Below are 15641 nucleotides of genomic sequence, written 5' to 3'. Positions count from 1 at the left end.
TTTGAAGTTGGGTTGTGGGGGTGTCTTTGTGACCTTTTCCACTAAGAATCCAGACTATGATTCTGGGGAACTTTCTCAGCACATAGAAATTTTAAATAAAATGAACGTATAGATTTTAAATGAATAAAATCTAATTTCAGAGAAGTTCTACATAAGTTTCGCATCCATGTCCTTACTGTAACTGTAGTAAAAATGTTGATACTGACTTGAAATTGGACAGGGAAGGGGGGAAAACCAAGAGGGGGGGAGGGTAATGGGGACCAAGACATGTGGAAGGGTATCAATGTATGTGAACTAATGCACCTTCTATCTGGCAAATATCATGTAACCCTTTTATTAAATACAATAAAAAATATTAAAAAAATGTTGAAACTGGTATGTTCCTCAAGCTGCACAGTTTTTCATTTTCAGCTCAGTCCAACAGAGTCAAAAGTAGTATGAGAACATATTGAAGGGTTCACTTTTCTTAGTTTTGGAGGAGGTGGGGTTGTTTCTGCAGGAGCTGCTAAGGACAGTAACTACTCTAGGCTACACTGGAATACTGAAGTCAAAATGGAGAATTCTTTCGTATGTAGGACCTTAAGGGGAAGATTGAGAAACAGAGATGTTCATGAAGCCATGCAAATGAAATGTAAATATGTAGTCACCAGAAGACTTCTCTTACCAAAGTTTTAGGTTCCTAAGGGCATATAGACTGTTCTCCAAGGGCTTGTTTAACCAGGTGACTGTACTCTGTGGTATATGGTTATCACATTTCCAAGCTTGGCTGTGGTTATTCTTTGTGGGCCCTAGTAAACCTGTCCCCGGCTAGTAGAGGTCCAGGTAGCTGTTGGAGGAAAATGTTTAACACAGTGTAGCTACTGATTAATGGTGAAATTAGTCTGTTCAATTAGTTACTGTCATTATTTGACTTTGGTGTCAAGACAAAAAAAAAAAATCTCCTTATTTTGGCCATGGCAATAACATGGGGAGAAATTTCACTTTTTTCTTATTGAAAATGGCATTGTAAAAGGAATATTATATTTAAAATTTTATGGTGTCATAGAGCCAAGATATTTTCTAGGAGAAATAATTTAAATCTTAGAACAAAAATCAGTAGAAAAAATAGGATCCAATGTAGAAGAATATGTTGAATCAGCTCACTTTCCATGAGAAAAATTAAAATTTGGAAGACATTTTAGAACTTGCTTGGACTATTAGTCTCACCAGTTCTAACTTACTGTTCATTTAACATTGCTTTCTTTTATTTAAATAGCAATTGTTTTCTAGTTAAAGAATTAGGCTAGATGGTTCCCCTTACTAAACCTGACACTCTTCCTACAATAAAAAAGTTACATTTTACCTGAAGTATGCCTTTGACAAACTGTTTATATGTTGGTTTACCTACCCCATTCTTGTTTAGTCTTGAAACAGATCACTGGTGGAAATAATTGTTATCTTAAATAAAACTCACAAGTTGCCATCAATGACTATATGTGAATTTGAAATATCCAGGCTGTGAGAGCCACATTGGTAATGACTGGCACCATGTTTAACTCCTCAATTAGAGGTACACATCCCATGACTCATAGATACGGAGTAATTACCATGGCAACAAAGCCACTAAAGAGATTGGCTATTTCCCCCCCATTCCCCTTGACCTTCAGCACTGTTCTTTGGAAGAAGCGCTTTAGACCTGATTAATTTTGAGCCTAGGCCTTGTTCTTTCTCTGTCTTGAAAAAAAAAGGAAAAAAAAAAGTAGCAAAGAAACTATTAATCATTTAAATTGCTCTTTTGGTTTTGTTTATATCCAAAGGCATTCTATTTGCATAAAGCATGTCAAGGTAGCATCAGTCAAAATTTGATTCACTATGTTTGCAGGTGATGGCTTGGACAACAGTGTAGCTTCCCCCAGCACAGGTGACGATGATGACCCTGATAAGGACAAAAAGCGTCACAAAAAGCGTGGCATCTTTCCCAAAGTAGCCACAAATATCATGAGGGCGTGGCTGTTCCAGCATCTAACAGTAAGTGGATTCTAAATGACATATGTAAACTAAATATGGGCGATGAACCAGTTTTGATCGAGGAAGAAAAAATGATCCCTCTAGACTTGGAATATTTCATAAAGCACTGTGTTCCCACAGCTTTTTACCAAAGTGTTAGCACTGTTTCCTAGGTATTTACAACTCAAATGAGGAATTCCATTTGAAGTTCACTATTGCAATTTGGTTAATGTTCTTAAGTTTTAAGGCATAGGAGCTCATATGCACTGGTAATTTTAAGTGTGAAATGTGAATGTTACTTTTCTAAGAGGAATTGTGAAGTACTTAGAACCAGGTCCTCTGTGAAGAAAATGAGACCCACTCAGCGCGACAGAAAATAGCTATAATCAATGCCCTGGTGAACCTTTATGGTGGATGGTCCACAAAAATGTAAATTATGTTGCAATGCCTAGACAATCACATGATTTGCTGTTAAGTGGCTTGAATATGCCAGCTTCCATTGCAGAACATTCATGAGTCAGAACTCCCCAGTGAAAGTTGTCCCTGCATTCAGAACTGTAAAGGAAAACAGCAATATGCAGTCAAAGCTTCCTGTGTAGTCCCCTGTGTCTTTTCAAGCAGAGTCACAGTTTATATTGTCTGTGTGAGTACTGCTGTTTTCACTGCAGGAATTCTCCTGGAGAAGTGAGAAACTGGAGAGTTGGGGCTTTAGGCCACCAAGGGATTTGTTTTGTTTGGTTATTGTTCTGAATGAATTTCATGTTCAAAATATTTATAATCATAATATTTTGGTGGATATTTTTGTAAGGGCATGTGGATTAAATGACATCTAAGGAGATGAAGCCAACATTAAAATGTATGGGTAAAATAATATTGAAAACATCAGCAAAATTGTTGACTAGAGGAAAAGGGATGAATTCAGATGGGCTGAACTACAAAGATGAATGGAGGTTAAAAACTCTTCTGACTTGTTTTTATTCATGTCAGGAGCAAATCTTTTCTGTTACTATTTTTAGCATGGACTTTCTTCCTGAAGTCATTTATCCCTTAAATATCAAGGTTAATTGCCTCTCATCACAACCAAGTCTGAGGACTTATGGCCCTCATTCCTTGTGCATGTTTCAAGCCCTGTTTCTCAGTAAAATGTCCTGGTACTGAGAAGACAAACTCAGGGGCCATCTGCAGGTCCCTGGATTCAGATCCTCTAGATAGGGGGCTGTGACTCCAACCACCCTTAAGGATTGAATTAGCCCTATTTTCTAGCATTGGGGAATAAGACAAAACCAGAGACTAATAGGAATTACACAAAAATTAGTTGTTTCTTCCATTTTCTTCATACTCTGATTCCAAACACTCCCTGGATGATACTGATCATCATTATTTAAACTTTAGGAGTTGGCTAATACTGGAAATTAGTTGAGGATTCAGTTTGTTTTAGCTGTTAGGATTTTGACATTGTGTTTGTTTTCCCTGAGGTCTGATACAAGTACTATTGCTCCTTGGATGTTTCTTGCATGTGGGTACATGTTCTGAGATCTGCCTTGTGCAAGTTTCCTGATGAAGAATATCAATCACTACCAAAGTAGAGGAAAAGAGGCCTAGGGTACCAAGTTTATAGGGTATTAAATAAGTAAGGCTTCTAGAAAAAAAGTGACAATTATTCACAGATGCTCATGAAGGATGCTGATGGTTCCCTTATCAGAGCTTACCAGCTGGCCTGCTTTGGAATGTGGAAAAAGAGGCCGGATGGGTCTGAACTCACAACCAAATGATTTCTACTTTTTACCCTATTAGGAAAAGCAAACAGATTTTCTTAGCGCCCCCCCCCCCCATGTCAATCTACCAAGGAGCTTTTGCTTGACTTGGAGCTGAGGGTGTCCCTGAATAAAACAGAATCAAATTTAGACAGAATTAGGAGAGAGAAAACCAAGGTATTTTAGTCCTCTGCCAATTTTTCCCGGCCATGGCTGTGTGAAGAACCTTGCAGAGAGCTCTAGTACCTTTTCATAAAAATAAACTAAAAACAAGAGATATCCTTTCTAATCATCAGCAAGGCTTATGTGGACTATGGATTCTTGGGCAACTTAGACATCATCTGTGAGCTGCCTGCTATGCTTTTGGATGTAGGTCTCTCCTGGCTTGTGTTACTATCCTGATAGGGAAAGTGCTTCCTCTTCTCTCTTGGCTTTCTATGAATTTTTATCCAAGTTACCCTGTGGTTTGCATTGAATATTTCCAACTCCTGTATCCAATCTAATACCATCTGCTCATTCAGAAATACTGAGTAATGGTAATAGTCACTAAAAAGCTAATTTCTCTCATAACATCGTTTAAAGAGCAGAGAAGAGACATGAACATTTCCCCTTCATGAGAAAGATTTCTTAAATATCAAGAAACAAGCATATTTCCATTTAGAAAGAACACCCTTTTCCTTGTTCTTATTCTTCTTGAACTGCTCAGATGCATTTATGGACAGAAGCTAATTCCAATAAACTCTATGGGAAAAAAGAGAACTGTCCTTTTAAAGAGGAGTTTTGTTGTTTTTCCAAGTGTAAGTATTGGCATGATAGTAGTCATCCCTTAGTAACTTTATTTCAGGGTCTGAGAGATTCTTCAGGGACACCCATTTCATTAGGAAGAGTATGTACACATTTTAAATGATCACATTATTGCTATGTGATTAATGCAATTTTCCTTTCCAAATCTTACTTGATATAAAAGAGCAATTGAAACTCTGGCTAATTAAAACAATAGCAATAACAATTTATGAGCAAATTATAAATGAATATTTTTAGATGCCCAGTGGCACAAAGTTTCATACACCTTATTGAAAGCAAACTGCTATTTTTTGTGCTCTTGAAAATAAATGGATACATCTTTTCATTAAAAATCTGCTCTTAAAAGGCCTTTCAAGCATTAGTGTGTCAGAGGAGTAAAATAGGACATTCCAACTCAAGCTGCATGAGCAAAAGAAAAAAAGAAAAAAAAAGCACTGCCCTGAAGATTTCCCCAGGTAGATTTAATCAGTAGCACATTTTACTAACCCAAGGAGAAAACTAAAGGCTTATTCTTGGACTCAGTCTCTAGCAAGCTGAATTGCACAGACCTTCTGCATAATGAAAATAATAAAAGAAAAGGAAACAACTTTTAAACTTTGGTGGTTATGGAATAAAAAGAAATTTCAGTGTAGTAAATTTCCGGGTTTAGATTTAGCTGAACATTTGCCAGTCTTGATAAGTAGAAAAGGTTTCTTAAGTGAAACGATTCCCTACAATTGAAAAGAATGACTGACATGATTTAGATAATGAGAGAAAATTAGAAAGGAAATAAAAGCATTTATTATTAGAAATACTTGCATTTGTCTGAAGATTAATTATTGCAAACAATTACTAAGTACTTAATATTTGTCTATGAGTCACAGCCAGTTTGACTAATGTCATATTAGAATGCTTTTTTAAAAGCATTCTTCCCCTTCTTGAGGATGTTGGATTATTTTTCCACCAATAAACACCCTCCTGTAAAGAAGGATTGTGTATCTCAGGTACCCTGAAAGTGAGAGAGAATGGAAGTATTGGAAACAAATCCTGGCAGATTATGCTGAAAAAAAAAAAAAAACCAAAAACCTATCTGGCACTTCCCAGTAAAGTAGTAATCCTGTAATTTCCCTAGGAGAGATGATGCCTAAAGTGAACTGATTTTTAAAATTCACATTCTGACCCTGACTTTTCACTTCTGTTATACATTTGGGTTAGACTTCGCAATATGTTTTTCTTTTCTTTTATTTCATTATTTTATGTGTGTGAACTTCTAGCCTGGAAAAATATGTTTGTATGAGTGTGACCAATCTATGTCAGCGATTTCTGATTTATAGGACTTTTCCTTTGTTATGGATAATGCCAATATGAGGGGTTGGAGAATCTTCCAGGTTGAGAATGGCGTTTCCATAGAAACACTATTAGATGAAAAGCGCCCTGCGGGTTTGCCACTCTTAAGGATGGAGTAAATGGAATTGAATTGGGAATTGAATGTTCTAGAAGAGACAGATGTTGCTTCATTGGTTTTACTTTTGGTAACAAGATTTGTTGGAGACATCTTAGTGTCATATCTCTGCTTGCAAGTATAGAACAATTACCCTCTAAACCATGGTCTATTGTTATATTTAAAAGGTATACCTAATTGATATTCAGATAACACAGCTGGTTAATCAAGGTGAGTGAAAAGTCAAAAAACAGAAGGACCTGTCGGTAGCCCCATATGTTTACAGTAGATGGTGTTTTCTTCTTGTGAGTTGCTTCCTTTCTTCAGCTCCCTGTTCTGAAAGAAGTGGGCCATTGTTGAGAGCAATGGGGTGGGGGAAAGTTCAACCAGATGGATGGATGAATTCTTGCCTAAAATACCAGTCAGAGTGATACAAAGCTTTTGAGAAAGACAATCCCTTTTAAAGACTAGACTTAATCCACCTTCAGATTCATGTGTCTGGGCCAAGATAAGTGGTTTTTAGACAATAATCAGGAATTCTTTTGCTGTTGTTGTTGTCTTGTTGTCATCGATCTGGGCACCTAACCTATGACCTCCTCATGCAGGCTAAGTAGGTCCTGTATCATTGAGTTACATCTCTAGCCTGCCAGGTAACTTTGATTCCTACTTTACTCCATGTTTCCTGCAAATATACAATTAAATTAAAATACCTGGGAATATATGAAGGAATGAAATGGTTTTCCTTTCAGATGTTCATATACCACATTTTATGTGAGCTCTTTTCAATATATAAGAATATCTTTGTAGTTAGTTTCTTCCCCTTATAAATAATTGTCATTTATCATGTCCTTTGAGCAAAGCTATGTTTTGCTGAAAGTAACTCAGACTTGAATGAAAAAGCCCTCTCTTAATCTTAAATGATCTCTGCTACTTTGAAGATAGTCTATTTCAACTCTGATTATATCAGGATTCTGGTTATTTCTCACTCAAGTGGGAATCATCTGTTTTCCGGGAGAAATGGAGTGGATTATCTATTTCCTTGAAGGAATATGGGAATGCTCTAATTCTTGTATGATATGCCCTATACACTCTAATCATGATGAGGGTGGCTTCCAGATTTTGGGGCAACTGCCTCCTTTTTCTTAGCTAGTTATTGAAATCCTAATGGAATGGGTGATGAATTTTCTTAGGTCAGGTAAACTGAAAAGGCTACAGCTGGAATTCTTCACCCAGAAGAATCAGAGTTAATACTAATGATTATTGTGAATTAGAAGATCAAAGGGGAAAGCATCAGCCTGCTCTCCAAGTTGTTGCCCCAGAGGCCATTAGTGACCTGGCAAAGCTCTCTCCCATCCTTCCCCACATCCTTCCCATTGGCCCCGCTTTTCTTCCCCACCCCTGGCTATGCACCTCTGACCTGGGGTAACTACTGTCCATTGAAGAAGGGGCAGGAGCAGGGAAAAACAATCGAAAGTAAAAACAAAAGTCCAACTTTAAAATTGCCTATGATCCAGATACTTGGTACTCAAATAAAAGGGCTGTGGTAGGGGCTCTAAGTTAATTTCTGGTTGTGATTGTACTTCTTGAGCTTAGTCAAATTAGATGTTTATTAACTTCATTGGTGATTAGTGCTTTTCTATGAAACTTTTATAGAGTCTGGCTGGCAATTATTATAAAAGTGTCCCTTCTGTTTCCAAAGCTAAGGGAAAAAGACATACAATTCTTTGTTTCCTGATATTTTTTTTTCTTTTTAATTGTTGCTGTTGCACTAGGAACTAGGGCCATTAGGCAAGTGCTCTACCACTGAGCTACAGCCCTGGCTCCTCTGATTGCCTCTTAATTGGATTAATTAAATAAAAGATTAAGTTCAAAACAAAAGTGGCCACATAAGCAGGATTTATTAGGTTGATGGTTCCTTTGCACATGATTGTTTGAACACAAGCCAGCCATTTATACTTCAAAGCATATATCAACATCATGTGTTCTTTTTATTCCAATTAGTGACAATACATTCAGCAGGATAAGATAGCAAACTTGGTCGATGAATATATCATTGCTCATCCCCAGATAAAATTTGGGCACATGTATATGTGTGGCTATATGTTTTTGTTTAATAGTAACTGAAGGCAACTTTTAGGAAATTTGTATTAGATGAGTCACTTTATTTTCTTCATATTTAAGACTCTTAGAAATAGGAGGTGGCTCACAGCTGTCATCACTGTCACACTTGGGACACAGAGGCAGGAGAGTTGAAGAGTTCAAGGCCAGCCTGGGAAGCTTAGGTAAATTGAGACCCTGCTTGAGACAAACAAGTAAGAAGACAAACAAAATAAAAGAAAGAAAAAATGAAGAAGGAGGAAAGAAGCAAGCAAGCAAGCTAAGGAGCTTTCTTGTTCGTAGTATGAAGGGTTAACTGAAGTAAAAGCAGGTGTGTTTGCATACATACACATATATGAATACATATCTATTTATGATATGTAAAGATAATAGAAAAAGATAGAGCAAGAGAGCAAGTATCTTAAATATGCCATTGGAAAGATGGCAATTTAGCTTTTGTCTGCCATCTTGGTCATATTCTGCCATCTTCTGGGATACAGAGTGTGACCTGGGGTTTCAGAGTGGTGGGTCTCTTTTCTGTTTCCTTGCAGATGGAAGTGGAAATTGATAAAGCAAAACCTGTAACAATGAAATGAATTCAGGGGGCTTACAAAAGAATGAGGAAATAAGGATGGGATGGTAAATCTTTGGCATCATAATCTTAGAAGAATTTGATGGTTTTACTTCAAAAAAAATAAAGTAAAAAATTCAGCATTTTCTTTTGTGCTTCATTTGTCAGTAGAAGTAATTCTAGACACCATAGAATTTAGGATAATGTGTGGAGGCTAAACATCCCATCCAAACTCAATGTTTCTTACTAAAGTGTGAATATGACTGTGTATGCATGGGTATTCTTTTATACTGGCATATAAGCATTATTCTGAATATAGCATTGTTTTCATTAACACTCCGACTATGGAAAACCAATCTATTTTAAATTTTAATCCCCTAAGACATCAGGGGTCTATTTTTTTCTATTTCTGCTTATGTCAATCCAGAGGATAATGAGATAACTAGCCTCTGTAAGAGACTATATTGCTCAAAACACAAAACACTGACCAGTGCTTTCTTGTGGTACACAGATTGCCATGAGGCTGCAAAAATTATTTCATTGGTTCTCTAAGGTAGCAGTGATGACTGATTGTATAGCTTCACATCGCAATGATTTCTGGTGTTTTGGTATTGCTTGACCCTCTGTTTGCAAAGCCTGGAGCCTACTAAAGCATGTGTGTTCAGTGGGCTTGGTGCTCACTGCAGGCTCTCAAGAATTCTGATAGGATACTGCTGTCTTGCTGGGCCAATGGGGAGTCTTTGGGTGCAAAAATGTAGTGGAAGGGTTATGCCAAGAGTTTTTTTCCCCTTAACATTTAAAAGACCTTTCTGTCTATGTTTTATGTAGACTCTGAAAAATGTCTTCACCTAGCAAATTATATTCCATGGCTACCAATGTCTGTCTAAAGACAGGTTAGACCTGAAATGACCTGATGTTAATAAATGTTAACGTCAAATTAGATACCAATGACTTGGCCTTATATTGTTTGAAATATTCTGCAATATTTCTTTTTTGGTACATACTTAAGCTGGAATGGCCAACTTGCATTATGTCTTCATGAAAAACAAAAAGACAGTATGTATGAACTTGAACTTCATAGGGGTCTTTGTTTTTCAGTTCTTAATATTCTGTAGTCAGTCTTTTTTTTTTTTACTTAGTTTTCAATCCACTTTGTTGCTAGCATCCTGCTAGCCCCCACATGCTCTCATTTGTCCTGACTCGATGACCCTGAGAATCTGGTGTCTTAGATGTTCTTCAGAAGTCCAGAGGCCAGGAGAGCTCATTTATTCTCATGAACATTCATCCTTAGTGAGATCATGAAGGTCGTTTCTGGTGCAGTTTATAGAAATTTAGGAATAATTCTTATCTATTATGGAAAGAAAAGCCAGTCTGCAAACTTCATGGGGAGGAACTCTACAAAAATGACTTCATTTTCAAAAGAAATAAGATTATTTCCTCCCTCCATAATGTTACTTTGCTTTGCTATTGTGAAATTGGATCATGTTGTTCCTTTAGCAACCAAAGAAAAAACTGATCAAAAGACTAAATGAAATTATAGTATGTAACTCCATGGTTCTTTGAAGCTTACTATTTTCATATAATCATGAACCTGAAGACAATCCTGTGAAGTAGACAGGATAATTGTTCTCCAGGTCAAAATGAAGGAACTGGTTGAGTTTGAACTAGGATTTCTTGACTTGTATTTTCATATAGCTTTTACTGAGTTGCCTCTCAAACACATAGACACAATCAAATTCTATTGTGGGGATTCAAAGGCCTAATTATAACCTCATTCCACAGCTATTTTTTTTTGGTCCTGGGGCATGAACACTGGGTCTGGACATTGTCCTTGAGCCCTTCAGCTTAAGGCTACTACCATACTCCTTGAGCCACAGAGCCACTTCTGGTGAGATAAGCGTCTCACAGACTTTAGTGCCTGAACTGGCTTTGAAACGAGATCCTCAGATCTCAGCCTCCTGAGTAGCTAGGATTACAGGCGTGAGCCACGGTGCCTGGCAATTTGTATTTTTAATATAAAAAAGTATGAACCAAAGTGTTTGGCATAAAACTTCATAATGGCAGAGCACTGATGTGTCAGCCATATTGGATAGGGATGTCCGTAAGTTTCATCTTAAGTTAACCACTAAAAGCTAGGGATGGAGCTTTAGCCTTGAATGTAAAAGGTAGAGGACCACACCCAGGCTCTGAGTTCAATCCCTAGCATAGGCAAAAACAAAACTTTCCTTCCTGGTTACTGGTGAGGGTCCAGGATAGGCCTTTTCTTTCTGGATTATTTTCTAGATGTATTTGCCCATATAATGACAAAAACAGGTGTTGATGGTTTATAACAATCTTTACTATTTCTGAACTGTTAGAACTGCAGATTTTAAACATCATTCAACTGTTCCTCCTTCCTTACAGAAATATGCAAATCTCTACCTATGTCTGTGACTAATTCTGTCTGGTGTTTTGGGAGTGAAGACTCTTCCCTCATGCAAATTCTAACTAAAACTCCTAAGGCAGAATTTAAGTATATAAATCTATCTATATCTATATCTATATCTATATATGTGTGTGTGTGTGTGCGTGTGTGTATACATATATATGTATATATATATGCACATGTATGTATGTATGTGCGGCCTGTCACGCGGCCAGGACACCAAAGAGCTAGGTCTTTAATTTGCTTTATAGTGATAGAAGAAAGCTTCTTATACAGCCCCGATTACTTTTGAACCTACAATCCAACTGTTGTTTCTCAGCAGAGAAGGTTGCTGCTTAAACCCTGGAGAATTAAGCCTGCCACTCTGGGGTATGACACCAAGGTCTGATCATTTTAAAGCTCGTAATAACCAGAATCCTAAAATTCTTATGAATAAAATGTAATTTTAGTAATGTTTCCATAAACAGTGGTAATGGTGGCATTTTAGTAGGCAGTGACATTAGTCACATCGAAATTGCACCACATTGGCTTTTAAATTACTCCACCTGTCTGTCTGAATAGAATTTTCAGTGTAAAAGCAGAGAGACAGCTGCTGCTAATGTGTCTCCTTCTCCCAGTGCAGATAATGCTGGCAAATCTACATGCATAACGGACTGGTTTGTGATGTAAAATGGTACCTGACCCCATTGGCTCCTGAGCTACAAAGCAATACCTTTAATTACCAGTGGCTGTGTTTAGTTGTTGATATAAAAATGTCAGCTTCCAGGAGTGTAACCTCAGGTTCACTCCCTCTAGTCATGTCACTCACTGGGCACCCTTTTCCTTCCACCCACATCCGCACTGCCCTGGGTGAGCATTTATCTTGATGTGTTTCAGAAACATGCACAGCATTAATACTTGAAAAGGGAAGCACCAAATACTGCACAGACTTGACTGCTGATCTTTTCATTTGTGAACTCTTAATGATGACTGGAATTTTGGTGCCTCATTTCTAGCCAGAATAGCAACAAGGCACACTGTTTATACCTTCCAACGACTGAGAGTGATTCTTCTAATGCTGATATATCTGTGCAGTTCTGAGAATCCGAGGCAGGCATTTCACACCGCACAAAGGACCTAGGAGAGAGGGGCTCGAGACTATCACTGTGGTTTTTTGTTTTCTTTCTTTTCGTAAACTCATGTTTCCTGTTGATAGATAATGAAGTTTACTTCCTAGGGAAGCCCATTTCTTCTTAGCCCCTTTTGCGGATGGTGGATTGTAGCAGGGACATGGAAATAAAACCGGGTGAGGTCAAAGGATCTTCGTGTTAGAGTTGCCTATAGCCAACCATGCATTTGGTGAAATGGTAAATAGGAGATCTACATGTCTGGCTCATTTGCGAGCATTCTTTTTGACTTCTTTCACACAACTGGTGTTTTTGTGTTTAATTTAACAAGGAATGAGTAGTAAATGAAAGCTGCTGCCTGAAATCCCACTGTGAGCGTGTTTTGCACTTGGCTCCCTAGTGACAAAGCAATTTGTGAAATTATGTGATGGAGTAATTAGATGAAGCCAGGACTCCTGATTGTTGCCATGCATATGAGGGCGCGGGTTTGTTAGGAAGAAGGGAGGGGGGGGACAAGAAAAAGAAACAGATTATTACCCTGGCAAGTTGGCTCAAAGCTTCTTCATTTATTTGTAAACAGAATATTTAGTGACCGCATAGGAAGTAGCTGTAATCACCAGCTCATAAAGAAACCACAGCAGAGCTGGTGGATTTTTTTTTTCCAGAGTGCTCATGTAAAATTTAAGCTGGGAGGCAGAGTCCCTGTTAATGTAATTAGGATCTAATTTACCACCCTTTGCACAGAGATGTAATAATGTCTAGATATTTATTCTATCTTTAAGCACGTTACATATACCTCAGTGCAGCCGTTACTGAACAGAAACAGGTGCGAGCGCTTTCCTAATTCGTTTTTACACTGTAAACACATAGCAATTTAAAGGAAATATTTACCAAAAAAACCCTCAAAAAAAGGGGAAGAAATGTCTGCAAATGAGGCAGTAATGGACAGTTGCCCTTTATGTACTGATGGATTTCTCAATGGTTAAGTAAATTAAAGCAAATGCTAGAAAAATCAATAGGCCAGCATAGTCTTGGTTTTGCCTCATAGACTTCAGGACAGAATGACAGATGTGCTGTCTATGACCCATTTAAGTATTAATGCTTGAAAAACTGCTTTTGCATGCAAGGTGGTAGGCTCAGAAACATTCTGCTATATTAAATTACACACAATAATATTTTTAAGTGTATGTGGAATTTATATGTTTCAGTTAGGTTGTTCTTATGTGGGTACATTTATACTGGAAGATTAGTTGCTTAGTTGTTGCAATAGCGCCATAAATCAGATTGGAATGTTCCCGCATGGAAACGTCTTCATAAGGCTGTAGTTGTGAGATGAAGATGATGTATTTTGAGCTGATGTGAATGGCGAAGTGAATATGTTCAATAGCACTCTTCGTGGAAAACCAAATTAAATTTAATTAAGGTGTAGATGCCCAGAGCCTTTGGAAAAATCTCAAATAGCATCCAAATGTGGCACTATAATTCACTTAATCTCCGGGACTGCACATGCTGTATTTTACATTTGAACCAACATGAGTAACATGTCACGAAGGTTGGTTGTCATAGTCGGTGGAGTATTAATATTACTCTAGTATTCTAAAAGGTAGGAATTAGCCTCTGAGAACAAGAAGACAGGCTCATGGGTAACAATGAAGTGTTGTTTGCCCATCCATTGTTCACATTTTGGAAAATTCATTACAAACATCCAGAGAAATGATTTAAATGGATGGATGTTGTTGGGAATGCTGGTGGAGAATGCTGGGACATTGATCAAGATACATTATCCTCATAATCTGACTTGTTGAATGGTAACTCCTTTGTACAACTACTTAAAACTAAAAAAAAAAATAAATGTAGCTGTCATACTGGTTTGTTGACTGTTGGAGACAGAAAAGAAGGGGAAAAGGGGTGTGAAAGAAAGAAAGCAGAGTTTCACTCCCAAAATAAGATAGAGGGTTGCCATCATTATCTTGGTAGTTTGGGAAGAAAAGTACCCCATGGTTGGAGAGAAAGAATCGAGCTGGCTTGAAGCATCCTGTTTATCTCCTTGTGCTGTCTGAATTTAGAAGATAATTGTTCAACTTCCTTCTTTGCCCAGGATAGAGCAGCCATAGTTCCTGGGTATTGAAAATCAGTATGTAAACATGATATTCCAATCAATCACTGGAACCATTTCCCAGTTAAGGTGATAGAGAAGCAAAATGATTATTCTGTTCTTAAATAGAAGATATTTTCTTGAATTTTATTTTTCATTCCACCTAGCATTTATATTCACAAAATTCTTGAATTTGTATCAAGAAGTTTAACAATAGATGTGCTTGGAGATGTATAGGAGGTTTGAAAAGTGACTTTAAAAGAATGAAAAATCTACTCTCTGAAGAAAAAAAAATCAGAACAGGGAAGTTATAACAGAATTGAAGATTCTTTGGCTCCTTTTCAAACAGTGGCCCCCTAAATTTGCACATGCATTCAGATTGTATGGAGACATTATTTTAAATGAAGTTCTGTTTCAGTGGGGGTGGCACCTGAAATTCTGGGTTTCTGATGCTCTCCCAGCCATGTTGACACTTCTGATCCATACACCACACTTTACCTAGTAAGGACATAAGGAATACAAGAAAGATGACAGCATTTAATTAGGAAGAAGATTGTTTCTTGCTACCTTTGATTCTTTTTTAAAATTTAAATTAATTTTTTTATTGTCAGGGTAATGTATAGAGGGGTTACAGTTATATTCGCCAGGTAGTAGGTGCAATACTTCCCACACATTGATACCCCTTCTCATGTTTTTGTTCCCATTTCCCTCCCCTCACTCCTCCTAATCTCTTGTTTTCCCCCCTTCCCTTTCCTTTGACCTTTGATTCTTATACCCTTGTTCCCTACCTCTGACTTTAAAACATAATCATTATTATTATTCCCATCAGAGATATGGGGGCTAAAGTGTTTTGTTTTCCCTTTGTCAATTTTCATTTGTTGCTAGTAGTTGTAATGTATAAGAACTCCCTTTTGAATCTCTTGGCCTCTATTAAGCCAAGTATGCAATCCACATGTATAGACTATCTCTTCTAGGCTTGTTGAAAGTGGCATGTGGGTGTTCAAGCTGAGTGATACGAATGCAGGTGTCACTCATCCCATCTAGCCTCAATGTTCTGGAGACAATTTGCCAACACAGACATTATTATAGCATAAGGTGAAGTGCGCCCCTTCAATAGTGACAGGTCCCAAAGTCCTTCTCTGGCTGGGAGATGTAGTAGCTTTTGTGAGATGGTAATAATAGCATCAGGAAGTACAGAAGCAATGTGTATGTGTGATGAAGGGACAAATGCGGTTCTAGTACTTTTTACTGGACACACCCACTCTGGGAAAACCTTTGTGTTTCTGCTGTATTGTATTGTGTGTTGCATCTGCCATGGTTACTGTCATTCTCAAATTTTTTGCAGCATCCTGGAAAGCACAAATTTGTTTTCCAAAGTGAACA

The 15641-nt window shown here is 37.6% G+C and overlaps 1 protein-coding gene across 4 annotated transcripts in view; it reads left to right on the top strand.

The window, feature by feature from the left end:
* Nucleotides 1–15641, top strand: part of Meis1 (Meis homeobox 1) — a 145416-nt gene that overhangs the window by 78827 nt on the left and 50948 nt on the right. For all 4 annotated transcript variants that reach the window (XM_090336782.1, XM_090336781.1, XM_090336785.1 and 1 more), the window contains one exon: nt 1862–2007. In XM_090336782.1, coding sequence (XP_090192908.1) covers nt 1862–2007 — 146 coding nt within the window. The remainder of the gene's footprint in view (nt 1–1861; nt 2008–15641) is intronic.

This window comes from Megascapheus bottae, chromosome 7, assembly GCF_031878675.1.
Source record: "Megascapheus bottae isolate mThoBot1 chromosome 7, mThoBot2.hap1, whole genome shotgun sequence".
NCBI classification, from domain to species: Eukaryota; Metazoa; Chordata; class Mammalia; order Rodentia; family Geomyidae; genus Megascapheus; species Megascapheus bottae.
The sequence above is the reverse complement of the archived record's forward strand: the minus strand, read 5'-3'. Positions and strand labels throughout refer to the sequence as shown.